Below are 18,784 nucleotides of genomic sequence, written 5' to 3' on the forward strand. Positions count from 1 at the left end.
TCACACTCTTGTGTATCTCCACTTTATAAAGTCTGTGATGGTCCTGGAGAATGCTAACGTTTACAAACTATACTGAGGAAAAAACCTACTGCCTGGACTTGACTTGAGGTTTCTTTCTTTCCTGACATATAAACACTTTTCTGTAACGTTTAACTTCAGATGGAAAAGTAGTTCTGTAGGACTGGAAAATGCTGAAGTCATAAAATAAACATCTATAACTAAAGCACAGAGCCAAAGCCTTTTCCCTACTACTGTAGAAGCTTGAATTAAGCATTACGGAGAGGTCTGAGAGGAGAACCCTCGAGGACATTGAAATGGCCTAAAGGCTCATTTTCTGAGAACTCTGAAGAGAGAACTTTGTCTGTAAAACTCTGGAGAGCACTAAAAGGGGAACTGTGCATTGAGAACTCTCGGCTAAGGAGTGAGGTATAAATACTGTGAGAAACTCTGAAACTAAAACCAACTACAATTAGAAGTCTATAGTGCAAATGCTGAAGTGAGGACTCTGAAGTGGGAAATGTCTGAAATGAGAACTAGATTTTAGCCGGAGCCAGCTGGAGAACTCTGGAATCTTCTGAAGGAAAAACGGAAAAGCTCTGGAGAAGTGAAATGAGAACACTCTGGAGTGAGCGCTGGAGTGAGCGCGCTGCAGAAATCTAACCATCGAACAGAAAACTCTGGAAAGAGAGAAGAAAGTGTGAAATATGTAAATAAATAAATATAATACTGCTGTCTATCTATTGCATTTAATAAAAGTAATATATAAGTAGAAGATTTTCTGGTAAACAGTAGATATGTTAGTTTTAATTGTTAAGTTGTTTGTTTGTTTGTTTTGTTTGTCTATTTGTCTGTCTAATAAGTTATATAAGAAGTAAATTTTTCCAATTAGCGAATAATTGATTTAAGATTTATTTATTTATTTGCTTGTATGTTTCTTTGTTTGTTTTGCTATCTATCTATCTATCTATCTATCTATCTATCTATCTATCTATCTATCTATCTATCTATCTATCTATCTATCTATCTATCTATCTATTTAGTTATTTATTTGTTTGTTTGTTTGTTTGTGTTTTTTCTTAGTCCTGTTCCTTGTGACTCAGATTTTGTTCTTGTGTTTTTTTTTTCTGTATGAATTACACTGAGGCTGTTTGCATTAGGACTCTTGTTTGTTGTTGTACAATCCCATTACCACTTCTCCTTCAGTAGAGCTGTGGATTTGAGTATCCGTTCCTCTCCATCCCTCCTTCCCATCTTTTTCCTCATTGCATCATATTCTTGTGTTTTTGGAGCAGCTTAAACCCACAGTTTTCTAGTTTGCTTCCTCAGGTCTCTAGCATTGTGATAAATAAGTGATAAGTGCTGGTTTGGACCGTTTGGACAGCCACTCAGTCCTCCTCCTTCTATTTCTTCTTCTTTTTCTTCTTCTTCTCAGACGCTGGCTCTTTCCCACAGCGTGACGCATCGTCTGTCTGAGAACTTGGCAGCGTCTGAGAAGATTAGGGAGATGGGAATACTCTGGGAATGCAGTCTTTCCCAAAATCCGTAAAGAGGAAGAAATGTCCTCCGGTTTATTTCCTCTCTGAAAGTCAGTCAGACAAACAGAATTTCCTCAATGCTCATACTTTACCTGGGGTTAATAACGAAATCCTGGCTCTTCATCATCTGACTCCTGACGCTGTACTTTCCTAAACCCCGCCTTAACCTTCTCCTCATTTGCATATTTGCGTATCAACTGTTTTGACTATTTGTAGCATCAGTAGAAATGTTGAGATTCAGATCAACAATAATCCGAATTATGAATCCGTAGTTATGAATACCTTAAGCTTGAACCATTTTGTTGCTTAGCAACCATCATTCACTATTAATGCCGAGTGACGAAGGAAATGGAACATGATTAATGAATCCAGCATGGCACTAAGTGTTTTATTTATTAATAGTAGACATTTTGCGGTGTAGATGTCTAAGCAGGCCGGATTTGGCTGTGAAGTCTGGCTCATGTCACGCCTCGGCTGCTTTATAAGCATCATTTCAGTGCCGCTGTTGTTTGTCCTTCTGCTCAGTGGCAGGATCATGCAGACGCTGTGATGGATTGACCGACAGCCAGAGATGAAACGGCAGCAAAAAAAATAAATAAAAAAAGGATTTAGTTTAAAGAGCATGAAATTGAATGTCTTTCAGCAGGGAGATGTGTGCTCCAGCTCCTGTTTATCCCTCGCTCTCTTTAAGCGTGACGTGAAATCAGATTTTCACACGTTGTCTTATCGGAGAAAAGCCGAGCGACTTACGAGTCGAGAAATTCGGAATGCTGTCGTTCCGTCCCCAAGTTTATGAGGAACTGTGTGTAGAGAGAATGCAAGAGTCCAGAAAGTTTTGTTCTGTATCAAACACAGAGAGGCGGAATTCTGTGATCTGATTGGTCAGAAAGTGTTGAATTTATATATGTATTTTTTTTTGTTTTAGGAAAAGTTTTGGAAAAAAAACTGTGTGTGTGTGTATCTCGCTTTCTGTTGCAAATTGTTGATTAATAAAAACAAAATGGCAGATTATGTTTAGCCCTGAAAATTATATAGTAAAGTAGGGGAGAGCGGGGACGGTTGAAACACTTTTTGTATTTTCTTCAGTTTCTCAGTGACCGTTTTTAGTAGAAAGCCAAAATTTTAATATATTACACTTAAATCTGTCAGCTACTCACCCACATTGTTGTAACATCCATACATGTAATAATATATGAACAATGTAAACTTTAACAGACAAAGTGAAATGTTGCAACTGACCCCCTAACAGGGGACGGTTGCAACAGTCCACAGGGACAGTTGCAACATTCATTAAAATGTAATTAAAAAATACATTATGTAACATCATACTGCAATTTCTTTATTTTATTTGTGAACAGACAGAGTTAAATTGGTTAAACTGATAAAGACAAAGAGTAATAAAATTAACAGAGGTCGTAGGGTGAGGTCATAGGTTCTCAGGTGAGAAATCGATACGGGAAGGTGTCTCTTGTGCAGTTCCAGCAGGTGCAGGCAGCACAGGTGGCAGTGGTTAAGCAACAGCAGCTGGAGACAGGATCTGCAGGAGGTGTAGGCAGGGCAGATGGAACTGGTGGAGCTGCAGTGGATGGAGGAGGATGGTCTGTCACCAAAGATGGTGCAAAGTCAACATCTTGGAAGACCTCCTGATTAAATGGCCAAATGCCAGTGCACCTAAAACCTGACTGCACATTTGCTGGTGTTGCTGCCAAAGGGAGGGCCAACCTAACAATCCCAGGAATGTCATAAATTGACATTGTCAGCCCTGGGTGGCTCTTCATCCATGAGGCACAGAAAGAGTTCACAGCTCATTTTAGAGGACCATAAGCAGTACGATCCAGTGGCTGTAGTTTGTGACAGCAGTGAGGTGGAAAGGAAAGCAAGACAATTCCATTGTCTCTACAGAAATTTATTCCTGTCAGAGACAAAAGTGGAAAAAGTGGTTGTCCAGTATAAGCAGGACTTTAGCATCCACTGAGGACTGTGGTGTTGGAAATGCTTCAGAAACACGATAAAGTCTTCTACCAGCATCCACCCAGATGCATTAGCTGTTCCAATGCATCCAGGTGGGCCATCACGGATAAAATGTTCTTTGAAATGGACACAAGGGAATACAAAGTGAGGTGGGATCATATTCCCCAGTGCACTGACTGCACAAGCAAGGGTCACAAGTGTCCCTCTTTCTGCTGATGTGGATGACCCAAACTGTCTACCACCATGCCTGGCAACAATATTTTCTGGGTTTTGGACAGTTGTAACCCCTGTTTCATCCATGTTCCACACATCTTTTGCATGAAATTTGTTGCAACAGCAAGGTGGGATGGTTGCAACACCTTGTTGCAACTGTCCCTACTCTGACAGCCATGATAAAACTTGCTATACTAGCTAGACACAACAGCTTTGACACTTGCTAGCTATGCCTATTAGAAGCTAAGAAAACACTGATTTAAATTATATGAATGAATAATGCTTCACAAAAACAGTTTAAACAGTATGAGAAAAATTCTGAGCATTAAAAAAAATACTTTTTTACCTTGAATTTTGCGTTTTCTAGAAGGAATGGTCACACATGGCTGATTTCTTGCAGATGGGGGGAGGGGCTCACTGAGTATGTGCAGTATGAGTATTGTCACTCCAGCTCATTCCTGATTGGAGAAATAAGCCTTGTTGCAACTGCCCCATGCTGCAACCGTCCCCGCTCTCCCCTAAATATATATTTATTAGAATATATATTCATATTTTATAATATTTCATTAATAATTTATTCCAAATACTCATATAAATTAAAGAAAATAATGAAAAAAATACGAATAAAGTGAATAATAAAATAATTATGCAATGATTACAAAATTACAAAAAAAAGAATAATACAAGAAAATAATCATAGAAATATTCAGTACTTAAAATTCAACAGAGATTGAAAACATTTATTTAATAAAAAATATATATTTTAAAAGATGATGGTTCACATTAACTTTTCAAATAAAGGACCCTCGTTTTGCATAACGAGCATGCGGCTGTTAATTATCCCGCACTCAGCACTCAGCCTCTGATCTTTTCTTTTTTTCATTTCTTTTATAATTGACTGGAAGAATAGACAATTTAGCGAAATGGGATTTTTACCTCGTAATGTTCCGAGAATGAACAACAGCGAAGGGAAGAGCGATAATAAAGCTGCTCCACTTTTCCCCCCGTGGCGTATTTAACCTTAAAAAAAGAAAATTAGACATCATTATAGATTACAGAAACTTTCTTTCTTCTTTCCGGTCAACTTTCCAGTTTTAATAGCTACGCGTTCCGTGCGCTAAACAGATGACGTGAGTGACAGCAGGATCTCGGCACGCTCGCTGGACTCTCATCACCGGGTCAGCTAGACATCTGAGTGATCCCGATACCATCGCTGAGAAGTTTCAGTAATAACTCTATGTTTAGATCCTTCAATGCTAGCGTTTTTTGACCAATGCTTACAACCTTGGCATGACAAGGATGTCATTACAGCTAATTCATTGCTATCATTAGCTAACCTGCAGGACGGCTAAGGAGAAATGTAAACCATTAGCTTAAACAGGAACACACTGTGGAACGAAAAAAGAACTTGTCATGACCTCAACGTCGCTAAGCAAACTGTAGAGAAGAAAAAACAACATATAGTCGTGCAAATCCTCTTAATCTTGCTAGTTTTAACCTGCAGTCTCTGCTCCTCCCACAGGTGACCACGCTGGTGAACACCAGTAACAAAGGACCGTCCAGTAAGAAGAAGGGCCGCTCTAAGAAGGCCCACGTCCTGGCCTTGTCTGTAGAGCAGGCCACGCAGAACTTTCTGGAAAAGGGCGAGCAGATCGCTAAGGACAGCCAGGACCTGACGGAGGAGCTGATCACCGCTGTGGAGGAAGTCCGGAAACAAGGTGAGGGATCTCTTCAGGAACCTTCTGGGTCTTCATTCACATGTGCTCCTGAGACCATGAGCTTCATATAAATACATACATAAATAAATAAATAAATAAATAAATAAATAAATAAATAAATAAATAAAAAGTTTCAATCACACATTTAGATACAAATATTGTTATTGATATTGTTTATTTTCTTTTATTATGAAATTGAAAATATATGAATGTTTATTGTATTAATTATATTAATACAATATGTTATTATATTATACAATATGATTATATGTTAATCGTATAAAATATAATCAGTTAATATAAAATATTCAATATACAAAAACAAATAATTTAAAGTATGTGCATTTATATATATATATTTAGATTTTTAATTTTTATTAATTATTTCCTTATTTTCTTAGTTTTTTTTCATTACACTTTTCATTTCAATTTTTTACATTTATTTATGTATGTATTTATTTATTTATTTATTTATTTATTTATTTATGTATGTATTTATTTATTTATTTATTTTCCACTATTTTTCTCTACTTTTTCTTTTTTATTTAAATTTTAACACCTCTCTCTCTCTCTCTCTCTCTCTTTTATATTCTATCTATCTATCTATCTATCTATCTATCTATCTATCTATCTATCTATCTATCTATCTCCATGTCCCCTGATTTCTCTTTCACTTTTCTCTTTTTCTCTTCAGTTTATCGCTCCATGTGTTAGCGTCTCTCACCGTCGCTTCATTCAGACGCTGCATGTCTTTAAGTTCACTACACAGAGCAGAAACAGCGTGATTATGTAGCGTAGCCCTCTAACGTCTGCCACTCCTCTTTTTATCACTTCATCACTTCACTCTCTCTCAGATGTTATCGTCCTTCCAACAGCTCAGTCTTTTTCCTCTTCAGGCCCATTGTGTCTCACTCCTCACTTTTCTCCTCAAAAATTCAATCTAGGCTGAATAAGTGCACCCTGTGGAGCAGAGCTGCCACTCTATCACACCACCACACAGCTCTCGCACAACCTACACCTCTCTCACACAGCTCTCGCACAACCTACACCTCTCTCACACAGCTCTCGCACAACCTACACCTCTCTCACACAACCTACACCTCTCTCACACAGCTCTTGCACAACCTACACCTCTCTCACACAGCTCTCACACAACCTACACCTCTCTCACACACCTCTCACACAACCTACACCTCTCTCACACAGCTCTCGCACAACCTACACCTCTCTCACACAACCTACACCTCTCTCACACAGCTCTCGCACAACCTACACCTCTCTCACACAGCTCTCGCACAACCTACACCTCTCTCACACACCTCTCACACAACCTACACCTCTCTCACACAGCTCTCACACAACCTACACCTCTCTCACACAGCTCTCGCACAACCTACACCTCTCTCACACAGCTCTCGCACAACCTACACCTCTCTCACACAACCTACACATCTCACACAGCTCTCGCACAACCTACACCTCTCTCACACAACCTACACCTCTCTCACACAGCTCTCACACAACCTACACCTCTCTCGCACAACCTACACCTCTCTCACACAGCTCTCGCACAACCTACACCTCTCTCACACAACCTACACATCTCACACAGCTCTCGCACAACCTACACCTCTCTCACACAACCTACACCTCTCTCACACAGCTCTCACACAACCTACACCTCTCTCGCACAACCTACACCTCTCTCACACAACCTACACATCTCACACAGCTCTTGCACAACCTACACCTCTCTCACACAACCTACACCTCTCTCACACAGCTCTCACACAACCTACACCTCTCTCGCACAACCTACACCTCTCTCACACAGCTCTCGCACAACCTACACCTCTCTCACACAACCTACACATCTCACACAGCTCTCGCACAACCTACACCTCTCTCACACAACCTACACCTCTCTCGCACAGCTCTCGCACAACCTACACCTCTCTCGCACAGCTCTCTATTCTCTCTTATTCTCCTCCTGTTGAAGGCTTTAGCTTTAAATCAGCTCCCACTGTGTGGCTTTGGATTGAATTATGTCTAATCATGTTTTCATATGAGGAAGAGGAGGAGGAAGAGGAGGAGGAGGAGGAGGAGGATGTGTGGAGTTCCTTATTAAATCAGTGTGTAATGCTTTTACACTGGGGAGTGTGTTTAGTCAGTGTATATACCCCCCCCCCACTTCCCCTCTCTCCCTCTCACTTTCTTTTTCTCCCTTTCTACCTCTCTCTTTCTCTCCCTCTCCCCCCACTTCCTCTCTTTTTATCCCTTTCTCTCCCTCTCTCTTTCTCTCTGTCTCCCCCCACCTCTCTCACCCTATCTTCCTCTCCCCTTCTCTCTCCCCTACCCGCTCCCTCTCTCTCTCTTCTTTTTCCTCTCTTTTTCTCCCTGTCTCTCTCTCCCTCAGTCTCTCTCTCTCTCAGTCTCTCTCTCCCTCCTCCCTCCTTCTATTCCCCCCATCTCTCTCTCTCTCTCGCTCTCTCTCTCCCTCAGTCTCTCTCTCTCTCAGTCTCTCTCTCCCTCCTCCCTCCTTCTATTCCCCCCATCTCTCTCTCTCTCTCTCTCTCTCTCTCTCGCTCTCTCTCTCTCTGTCTTTCTGGCTTGTGTACTAATGCGGATATTTGAGCAGGTTTGAATATTAATGAGGTCAGGATGCTACAGAGTGAACATTAATAACACAACAACGACGCACGCTGACAATTCTGTCTCTTTCTGAAGCAAAGAAACTCACAAACCTGTTCCTTTCAGCTCTAATACATATCATTACCTCCATATTCACTCTATAAGATCACTACATAGGGTGTGACATGACACTGTGGACCCTGAGTAGTGTACTCTGTATAACAGATGATTGTTAATGACTTACATGTAGTAGTGTCAGATCTCTTCTGTTTGTTTATTAGCTTTTATTTTGTGTACAGTTGGTGGCAAAAGTTTACACACACACACACACACACACACATGCGCACACACACACACACACACACACACACACCGTTTATCAAAACCTTTCACATGAATAACAACCTGATAAAATTTAACCTGAAAAACAAATGGGGGGAAAAAAATCTCTTTTTAGCCTAATATTTATTTAAAAATAAAATCAATTTAAAATGAAATATTAAAAAAAATAAATGAAATGAAAAAATAAAAAGAAAAAAAATGAAAAAGATTAAAAAAAAAAAAACTTTAAAGTGATTATACAAAGGGTTCAAAATTAAACAAAAATAAAACTGTGCATTTTTTCCAATTTATATGAAAATTAAAGCTGGAAAAAAGAAAAGCGGAAGAAAAAATAAGTGATCTGTCATCTTCAGGAGCGTGTGCTTTATATTATACTGTAATGAACAATCCTAGCTCTCTCCTTCCTGCTGAGTGTGTGTGTGTGTGTGTGTGTGTTTCACTCCTGGCCATTGAGTAATGATGCTGCTTCAATGTTTTCTTTAATTAAGCTACGCTTGCACTTTTTCACTTGACTGTAATGTTCAAGGTCAAAGGTCAACACTGCACAAACAGAATGCCATCTTTAGACTGCTGTTCCTCATTTCCTCTATAGACTTCTCTCTCTCTTTCTCTCTCTCTCTCTCTCTCTCTCTGTGTGTGTGTGTGTGTTTGTGTGTGTGTGGTGTGATAGATGTTGAGTCAGGACTCAGCTGCCAGCTCTGCTATCTCATCAACTTCGTCTTACTGACTCACACACACACACACACGTCTCTCTGCAGTGTGTTGCTGTATGTTAAAAGCGCTGCACGGTTTGATCCGTGTTTGAATTGCGTGTTGTACTCACGCTGTAGGGTCTCAGCCCAACAGACTCCGCCCACATGAAATCTGATTGGCTGTCTGCATTCGCTTCCCATCTCTATACCTTTCATACACAGGGTTTGGAACTAACTGTTAGCTGTTATCACAGGAGCTCGGCTCTCTCAGCAGTGCCCCCTGGTGGTGAAAACTGGCGTCACACCCTAATGTGTTAATGATGTACTCTGAGTCATTTAATTGATTAATTGATGGATGAGTTAATTAGTTAGTTAATTTGATGATCTCTATAAACTGAAAAGGGAAGAAATGGAATTTTTTGTAACATTGCTTTAACATTGTTTTTCTCATCTAATCGTTACTTTTTTATCTACTAAACAACAAGAAAGAAAGAAAGAAAGAAAGAAAGAAAGAAAGAAAGAAAGAAAGAAAGAAAAGAAGAAGACTAGAATATAAAAAGAAGAAGAATAGGAAGAAGGAGAAAAGAAAAAAGAGGAGGAGGAAAAGAAGAAGAAGAAAAAATGAAGTGATTAAAATCCACCTGATGTTTGGAACAGATGAGGGTTTATTAATGTCCAGAAAGAAAGAAAGAAAGAAAGAAAGACAGTGGAGTTCAGTGAGAGAGAGGAAACATGTTCAGCTACAGAGGAAGTGTTGGATGAGGATGATGAAGTGAGTGTAAATAATTACACAAACTCAATTTAATCAATCCCAAACTTCAGGAGTGTCTCTCAGGGATGATCTCTCTCAGGGATGATCTCTCTCAGGGATGATCTCTCTCAGGGATGATCTCTCTCAGGGATGATCTCTCTCAGCGCTAACTGCAAAACTGTTGCCTTTTTTTTGTAACTCTACAGTTTTTATTTGTTTTGTTGCTACTTGTTTGTTTGTTGCCATGTTTATTTGTTTGTTTGTTTTGAAGTCCTGATGTTTTTATCATTTGCTTTTTCTCTTGTTTTGGTCACAGAGTTAAAGCTCAGTGTTCATCTCTCTCTCTCTCTCTCTCTCTCTCTCTCTCTCTCTCTCCCTCCCCCCCCCCCCCCCCGCCCCCCCCGATCCCCCCTTCCCCCAGTGTTCTTCTCCACATCTTATTATCCACTCTGGTTTCCAGCTGGTTTTCTCTCGGCTTCGGCTAATTTCACTTTGCGTACAGAACAAATCTCTCCTCACTACACAGGAGACTCTGTGTGATCTGTGGATAGCTGTCTGTCTTACTGTCTTACTGTCTCCCTGTCTTACTGCCTCAATGTCTCACTGTTTCACTCTCTCTCTGTTTCAATCTCTCCATGTCTCACTCGCTCACTCCCTCTACTCTCACTGTCATATTGTCTCACTGTCTCCCTCTCCCACTGTCTCCGTCTTTTAATCTCTCAGTGTCTCCCTGTCTCACTCTCCCACTGTCTCACTGTCTCCCTGTCCTACTTTTTCACTCTCTCCCTGTTTCACTCAATCCCTGTCTTACTATCTCACTCTCTCACTCTCTTCCTGTGTCCCTGTCTCACTGTCTTACTGTCTCATTGTCTCACTCTCTCCCTGTCTCACTGCCTTACTGTCTCACTCTCTCCCTGTCTTACTCTCTCACTCTTTCACTATCTTATTGTCTCACCCACTCACTGTCTTCCTTTGTCACTGTCTTACTGTCTCACTGTCTCACTCTCTCCCTGTCTTACTGTCTTATTTTCTTTCATTGTTTTACTGTCTCACTCTATTATTGTGTCATTCTCTAAATCCTTTCCTGTCTCACTGTCTTACTGTCCCATTTCTTTTCTTTTCTTTTCTTTTCTTTTCTTTTCTTTTCTTTTCTTTTCTTTTCTTTTCTTTTCTTTTCTTTTTGTCTTACATTCCTCTTTGTTCTTTAAGACACTTACAAAATTGTAATATGACATAACACGTTTTCTGTTTGTGAATCTCCCTCTCTCTCTCTGTCTCTCTCTCTCTCCCTCTATCTCTCTCTCAGGTGACAGTATGCGTGTGGCCTCCTCAGAGTTTGCTGATGATCCGTGTTCGTCTGTGAAGAGAGGAACAATGGTCCGAGCCGCTCGCGCTCTCCTCTCCGCCGTCACTCGCCTCCTCATCCTCGCCGACATGGCCGACGTCATGAGACTCCTCGCTCACCTCAAAATCGTGAGTCTCTTCTCTTCTCTTCTCTTCTCTTCTCTTCTCTTCTCTTCTCGTCTCGTCTCGTCTCGTCTCTTCTCGTCTCTTCTCGTCTCTTTTCTTCTCTTCTTTTTTCTTTCTTTTCTCTCTAATTTTTACTTTTTTTGTCTTCTGCCTATTCTCTTTTTTTACATTTCCCCCTCCTTCCTTCTTTCTTTATTCTGTTTTCTTTTCTCTTTTTCTTCTCTTTAAATGGTTTTCTTCTCTCTTTACCAGATTTCTTCACTTTTCTAGAGAACTCTTGCAGATTTATTTAAAAATGTCCGCCTCTCATCTCCTGAAAATATGTCATGAGTTAGAGCACGATTAGCCAAATGGGCTTTAAATGTGTTTCTGAAAGACAGGAAGTGATTTGCGGCAGAATTAATGTGCGCACTTACAGAGAGAGAGAGGGAGAGAGAGAGAGAGAGAGTCATATTCACTCTCATGAATCTTAATTAAGAAATCAGTTTGCAAAACATTTTCCTAAAGCTGATACATTTACTGAAGCTTAATTGAAACTTAATTGTGTGTGTGTGTGTGTGTGTGTGTGTGAGGTGGAGGAGGCTCTCGAGGCAGTGAAGAACGCTACTAACGAGCAGGACCTTGCTAACCGCTTTAAGGAGTTTGGGAAGGAAATGGTGAAGCTGAACTACGTCGCTGCTCGCAGACAGCAGGTACGAAACAATTAGCTCCAAAAAAGATTTATTGATGCTTAGGGAAGGAGTCTCCATTGTCAGAGAGGGGGAAGGAGTCTCCAGTGTCAGAGAGGGGGAAGGAGTCTCCAGTGTCAGAGAGGGGGAAGGAGTCTCCAGTGTCAGAGAGGGGGAAGGAGTCTCCAGTGTCAGAGAGGGGGAAGGAGTCTCCAGTGTCAGGGGAGAGGGAAGGAGTCTCCATTGTCAGAGAGGGGGAAGGAGTCTCCAGTGTCAGGGGGAGAGGGAAGGAGTCTCCAGTGTCAGGGAGAGAGAAGGAGTCTCCAGTGTCAGAGAGGGGGAAGGAGTCTCCAGTGTCAGAGAGGGGGAAGGAGTCTCCAGTGTCAGAGAGGGGGAAGGAGTCTCCAGTGTCAGGGAGAGAGAAGGAGTCTCCAGTGTCAGGGAGAGGGAAGGAGTCTCCACTGTCAGGGAGAGAGAAGGAGTCTCCAGTGTCAGGGAGAGGGAAGGAGTCTCCAGTGTCAGGGAGAGAGAAGGAGTCTCCAGTGTCAGGGAGAGGGAAGGAGTCTCCAGTGTCAGGGAGAGAGAAGGAGTCTCCAGTGTCAGGGAGAGAGGGAAGGAGTCTCCAGTGTCAGGGAGAGGGAAGGAGTCTCCAGTGTCAGGGAGAGAGAAGGAGTCTCCAGTGTCAGGGAGAGGGAAGGAGTCTCCAGTGTCAGAGAGAGAGAAGGAGTCTCCAGTGTCAGGGGAGAGGGAAGGAGTCTCCAGTGTCAGGGAGAGGGAAGAAGTCTCCAGTGTCAGGGGAGAGGGAAGGAGTCTCCAGTGTCAGGGAAGAGGGAAGGAGTCTCCAGTGTCAGGGGAGAGAGAAGGAGTCTCCAGTGTCAGGGAGAGAGAAGGAGTCTCCAGTGTCAGAGAGAGGGAAGGAGTCTCCAGTGTCAGGGAGAGAGAAGGAGTCTCCAGTGTCAGGGAGAGGGAAGGAGTCTCCAGTGTCAGGGAGAGAGAAGGAGTCTCCAGTGTCAGGGAGAGGGAAGGAGTCTCCAGTGTCAGGGAGAGGGAAGGAGTCTCCAGTGTCAGGGGAGAGAGAAGGAGTCTCCAGTGTCAGGGAGAGAGAAGGAGTCTCCAGTGTCAGGGGAGAGGGAAGGAGTCTCCAGTGTCAGGGAGAGGGAAGGAGTCTCCAGTGTCAGGGGAGAGGGAAGGAGTCTCCAGTGTCAGGGAGAGGGAAGGAGTCTCCAGTGTCAGGGAGAGAGAAGGAGTCTCCAGTGTCAGGGGAGAGGGAAGGAGTCTCCAGTGTCAGGGAGAGAGAAGGAGTCTCCAGTGTCAGGGGAGAGAGAAGGAGTCTCCAGTGTCAGGGAGAGGGAAGGAGTCTCCAGTGTCAGGGAGAGAGAAGGAGTCTCCAGTGTCAGAGAGAGGGAAGGAGTCTCCAGTGTCAGGGGAGAGAGAAGGAGTCTCCATTGTCAGAGAGGGGGAAGGAGTCTCCAGTGTCAGAGAGAGAGAAGGAGTCTCCAGTGTCAGGGGAGAGGGAAGGAGTCTCCATTGTCAGGGAGAGAGAAGGAGTCTCCAGTGTCAGGGAGAGGGAAGGAGTCTCCAGTGTCTGAGAGGGGGAAGGAGTCTCCAGTGTCAGGGGAGAGAGAAGGAGTTTCCATTGTCACGGAGAGGGAAGGAGTCTCCAGTGTCGGGGAGAGAGAAGGAGTCTCCAGTGTCAGGGGAGAGAGAAGGAGTCTCCAGTGTCAGGGAGAGAGAAGGAGTCTCCAGTGTCAGGGGAGAGAGAAGGAGTCTCCAGTGTCAGGGAGAGAGAAGGAGTCTCCAGTGTCAGGGAGAGGGAAGGAGTCTCCAGTGTCAGGGAGAGGGAAGGAGTCTCCAGTCTCAGGGGAGAGAGAAGGAGTCTCCAGTGTCAGGGAGAGGGAAGGAGTCTCCAGTGTCAGGGAGATGGAAGGAGTCTCCAGTGTCAGAGAGAGGGAAGGAGTCTCCAGTGTCAGAGAGAGGGAAGGAGTCTCCAGAGTCAGGGGAGAGGGAAGCAGTCTCCAGTGTCAGAGAGGGGGAAGGAGTCTCCAGTGTCAGGGGAGAGAGAAGGAGTTTCCAGTGTCAGGGAGAGGGAAGGAGTGTCCAGTGTTAGAGAGAGAGAAGGAGTCTCCAGTGTCAGGGGAGAGGGAAGGAGTCTCCAGTGTCAGGGGAGAGGGAAGGATTCTCCAGTGTCAGGGAGAGAGAAGGAGTCTCCAGTGTCAGAGAGAGAGAAGGAGTCTCCAGTGTCAGAGAGGGGGAAGTAGTCTCCAGAGTCAGGGGAGAGGGAAGGAGTCTCCAGTGTCAGGGAGAGAGAAGGAGTCTCCAGTGTCAGAGAGAGGGAAGGAGTCTCCAGTGTCAGAGAGGGGGAAGGAGTCTCCAGTGTCAGGAGAGAGGGAAGGAGTCTCCAGTGTCAGAGAGAAGGAAGGAGTCTCCAGTGTCAGAGAGAGGGAAGGAGTCTCCAGTGTCAGAGAGAAGGAAGGAGTCTCCAGTGTCAGAGAGGGGGAAGGATTCTCCAGTGTCAGGAGAGAGGGAAGGAGTCTCCAGTGTCAGGGGAGAGAGAAGGAGTCTCCAGTGTCAGGGGAGAGGGAAGGAGTCTCCATTGTCAGGGAGAGAGAAGGAGTCTCCAGTGTCAGGGAGAGGGAAGGAGTCTCCAGTGTCAGGGGAGAAGGGGAAGGAGTCTCCAGTGTCAGGGAGAGAGAAGGAGTCTCCAGTGTCAGGGAGACAGAAGGAGTCTCCAGTGTCAGGGGAGAGGGGGAAGGAGTCTCCAGTGTCAGGGAGAGAGAAGGAGTCTCCAGTGTCAGGGAGATGGAAGGAGTCTCCAGTGTCAGGGGAGAGGGGGAAGGAGTCTCCAGTGTCAGGGGAGAGAGAAGGAGTCTCCAGTGTCAGGGAGAGGGAAGGAGTCTCCAGTGTCAGGGGAGAGAGAAGGAGTCTCCAGTGTCAGAGAGGGGGAAGGAGTCTCCAGTGTCAGGGGAGAGAGAAGGAGTCTCCAGTGTCAGAGAGAGGGAAGGAGTCTCCAGTGTCAGAGAGAGAGGAGGAGTCTCCAGTGTCAGGGGAGAGAGAAGGAGTCTCCAGTGTCAGAGAGGGGGAAGGAGTCTCCAGTGTCAGAGAGGGCGAAGGAGTCTCCAATGTCAGGGGAGAGAGAAGGAGTCTCCAGTGTCAGGGAAGAGGGAAGGAGTCTCCAGTGTCAGGGAGAGAGAAGGAGTCTCCAGTATCAGGGGAGAGAGAAGGAGTCTCCAGTGTCAGGGAGAGGGAAGGAGTCTCCAGTGTCAGGGAGAGAGGGAAGGAGTCTGCAGTGTCAGGGGAGAGAGAAGGAGTCTCCAGTGTCAGGGAGAGGGAAGGAGTCTCCAGTGTCAGGGAGAGAGAAGGAGTCTCCAGTGTCAGGGAAGAGGGAAGGAGTCTCCAGTGTCAGGGAGAGAGAAGGAGTCTCCAGTGTCAGGGGAGAGAGAAGGAGTCTCCAGTGTCAGGGAGAGAGAAGGAGTCTCCAGTGTCAGAGAGAGGGAAGGAGTCTCCAGTATCAGGGGAGAGAGAAGGAGTCTCCAGTATCAGGGGAGAGAGAAGGAGTCTCCATTGTCAGAGAGGGGGAAGGAGTCTCCAGTGTCAGGAGAGAGGGAAGGAGTCTCCAGTGTCAGAGAGAGGGAAGGAGTCTCCAGTGTCAGAGAGGGGGAAGGATTCTCCAGTGTCAGGAGAGAGGGAAGGAGTCTCCAGTGTCAGGGGAGAGAGAAGGTGTCTCCAGTGTCAGGGGAGAGAGAAGGTGTCTCCAGTGTCAGGGGAGAGGGAAGGAGTCTCCATTGTCAGGGAGAGAGAAGGAGTCTCCAGTGTCAGGGAGAGGGAAAGAGTCTCCAGTGTCAGGGGAGAGAGAAGGAGTCTCCATTGTCAGGGGAGAGGGAAGGAGTCTCCAGTGTCAGAGAGAGAGGAGGAGTCTCCAGTGTCAGGGAGAGGGAAGGAGTCTCCAGTGTCAGGGAGAGGGAAGGAGTCTCCATTGTCAGGGGAGAGGGAAAGAGTCTCCAGTGTCAGGGGAGAGGGGGAAGGAGTCTCCAGTGTCAGAGAGGGGGAAGGAGTCTCCAGTGTCAGGGGAGAGAGAAGGAGTTTCCAGTGTCAGGGAGAGCGAAGGAGTCTCCAGTGTCAGAGAGGGGGAAGGAGTCTCCAGTGTCAGGGGAGAGAGAAGGAGTTTCCACTGTCACGGAGTGGGAAGGAGTCTCCAGTGTCGGGGAGAGAGAAGGAGTCTCCAGTGTCAGGGAGAGGGAAGGAGTCTCCAGTGTCAGGGGAGAGAGAAGGAGTCTCCAGTGTCAGAGAGAGGGAAGGAGTCTCCAGTGTCAGAGAGAGAGGAGGAGTCTCCAGTGTCAGGGGAGAGAGAAGGAGTCTCCAGTGTCAGAGAGGGGGAAGGAGTCTCCAGTGTCAGAGAGGGCGAAGGAGTCTCCAGTGTCAGGGGAGAGAGAAGGAGTCTCCAGTGTCAGGGGAGAGGGAAGGAGTCTCCAGTGTCAGGGAGAGAGAAGGAGTCTCCCGTGTCAGGGGAGAGAGAAGGAGTCTCCAGTGTCAGGGAGAGGGAAGGAGTCTCCAGTGTCAGGGAGAGGGAAGGAGTCTCCAGTGTCAGGGAGAGGGAAGGAGTCTCCAGTGTCAGGGAGAGGGAAGGAGTCTCCAGTGTCAGGGGAGAGAGAAGGAGTCTCCAGTGTCAGAGAGGGGGAAGGAGTCTCCAGTGTCAGGGGAGAGAGAAGGAGTCTCCAGTGTCAGAGAGAGGGAAGGAGTCTCCAGTGTCAGGGAGAGGGAAGGAGTCTCCAGTGTCAGGGAGAGGGAAGGAGTCTCCAGTGTCAGGGGAGAGAGAAGGAGTCTCCAGTGTCAGAGAGGGGGAAGGAGTCTCCAGTGTCAGGGGAGAGGGAAGGAGTCTCCATTGTCAGAGAGGGGGAAGGAGTCTCCAGTGTCAGGGAGAGAAAAGGAGTCTCCAGTGTCAGAGAGGGGGAAGGAGTCTCCAGTGTCAGAGAGAGAGAAGGAGTCTCCAGTGTCAGGGAGAGAGAAGGAGTCTCCAGTGTCAGGGGAGAGGGAAGGAGTCTCCAGTGTCAGGGAGAGAGGGAAGGAGTCTGCAGTGTCAGGGAGAGAGAAGGAGTCTCCAGTGTCAGGGAGAGGGAAGGAGTCTCCAGTGTCAGGGAGAGAGAAGGAGTCTCCAGTGTCAGGGAAGAGGGAAGGAGTCTCCTGTGTCAGGGGAGAGAGAAGGAGTCTCCAGTGTCAGGGGAGAGGGAAGGAGTCTCCAGTGTCAGGGAGAGAGAAGGAGTCTCCAGTGTCAGAGAGAGGGAAGGAGTCTCCAGTATCAGGGGAGAGAGAAGGAGTCTCCAGTATCAGGGGAGAGAGAAGGAGTCTCCATTGTCATAGAGGGGGAAGGAGTCTCCAGTGTCAGGAGAGAGGGAAGGAGTCTCCAGTGTCAGAGAGAGGGAAGGAGTCTCCAGTGTCAGAGAGGGGGAAGGATTCTCCAGTGTCAGGAGAGAGGGAAGGAGTCTCCAGTGTCAGGGAGAGAGGGAAGGAGTCTCCAGTGTCAGGGGAGAGAGAAGGAGTCTCCAGTGTCAGGGAGAGGGAAGGAGTCTCCAGTGTCAGGGGAGAGGGAAGGAGTCTCCAGTGTCAGAGAGGGGGAAGGATTCTCCAGTGTCAGGGGAGAGAGAAGGAGTCTCCAGTGTCAGGGGAGAGGGAAGGAGTCTCCATTGTCAGGGAGAGAGAAGGAGTCTCCAGTGTCAGGGAGAGGGAAGGAGTCTCCAGTGTCAGGGGAGAGGGGGAAAGAGTCTCCAGTGTCAGGGGAGAGAGAAGGAGTCTCCAGTGTCAGGGGAGAGAGAAGGAGTCTCCAGTGTCAGGGGAGAGGGAAGGAGTCTCCAGTGTCAGGGAGAGGGAAGGAGTCTCCAGTGTCAGGGAGAGGGAAGGAGTCTCCATTGTCAAGGGAGAGGGAAAGAGTCTCCAGTGTCAGGGGAGAGGGGGAAGGAGTCTCCAGTGTCAGAGAGGGGGAAGGAGTCTCCAGTGTCAGGGGAGAGAGAAGGAGTTTCCAGTGTCAGGGAGAGGGAAGGAGTCTCCAGTGTCAGGGGAGAGAGAAGGAGTTTCCACTGTCACGGAGTGGGAAGGAGTCTCCAGTGTCGGGGAGAGAGAAGGAGTCTCCAGTGTCAGAGAGAGGGAAGGAGTCTCCAGTGTCAGGGGAGAGAGAAGGAGTCTCCAGTGTCAGGGGAGAGAGAAGGAGTCCCCAGTGTCAGGGGAGAGGGAAGGAGTCTCCAGTGTCAGGGAGAGGGAAGGAGTCTCCAGTGTCAGGGAGAGGGAAGGAGTCTCCAGTGTCAGAGAGGGGGAAGGAGTCTCCAGTGTCAGGGGAGAGGGGGAAAGAGTCTCCACTGTCAGGGGAGAGGGGGAAGGAGTCTCCAGTGTCAGAGAGAGGGAAGTAGTCTCCAGTGTCAGGGGAGAGGGGGAAAGAGTCTCCAGTGTCAGGGGAGAGGGGGAAGGAGTCTCCAGTGTCGGAGAGAGGGAAGGAGTCTCCAGTGTCAGGGGGAGGGGGAAAGAGTCTCCAGTGTCAGGGGAGAGACAGAATCAAGAAAAAAGGGACATATGAAAGAGAAGATAGGAAGGAAAAAACAATGAAAAAAAGATGAAGGGAGAAGAGTAAAAAATAGACAAATAAAAGGAGAACAGGAAAACAGACGAAAGTGGAGAAAGGAAACAGAAAAAAGGAAAATCAAAGAAAAGAAATTAAGCAGAATAGACGGATGAAAAGGAACCAAGGAAACAAATTAAAAAAAGAAAAGAACAGGGATTGAAAAGATAAGGGATAAAAGAAGGGAAAGAT

The 18,784-nt window shown here is 46.1% G+C and overlaps 1 protein-coding gene across 2 annotated transcripts in view; it reads left to right on the plus strand.

Annotated features, from left to right (window-relative positions):
- Positions 1 to 18,784, plus strand: part of ctnna2 (catenin (cadherin-associated protein), alpha 2) — a 342,469-nt gene that overhangs the window by 37,174 nt on the left and 286,511 nt on the right. For both annotated transcript variants that reach the window (XM_058384690.1, XM_058384689.1), the window contains exons 3-5: positions 5,242 to 5,437; positions 11,160 to 11,326; positions 11,896 to 12,015. In XM_058384690.1, the coding sequence (XP_058240673.1) occupies positions 5,242 to 5,437; positions 11,160 to 11,326; positions 11,896 to 12,015 (483 nt within the window). The remainder of the gene's footprint in view (positions 1 to 5,241; positions 5,438 to 11,159; positions 11,327 to 11,895; positions 12,016 to 18,784) is intronic.

Source organism: Hemibagrus wyckioides, linkage group LG29 (genome assembly GCF_019097595.1).
Source record: "Hemibagrus wyckioides isolate EC202008001 linkage group LG29, SWU_Hwy_1.0, whole genome shotgun sequence".
NCBI lineage: Eukaryota > Metazoa > Chordata > Actinopteri > Siluriformes > Bagridae > Hemibagrus > Hemibagrus wyckioides.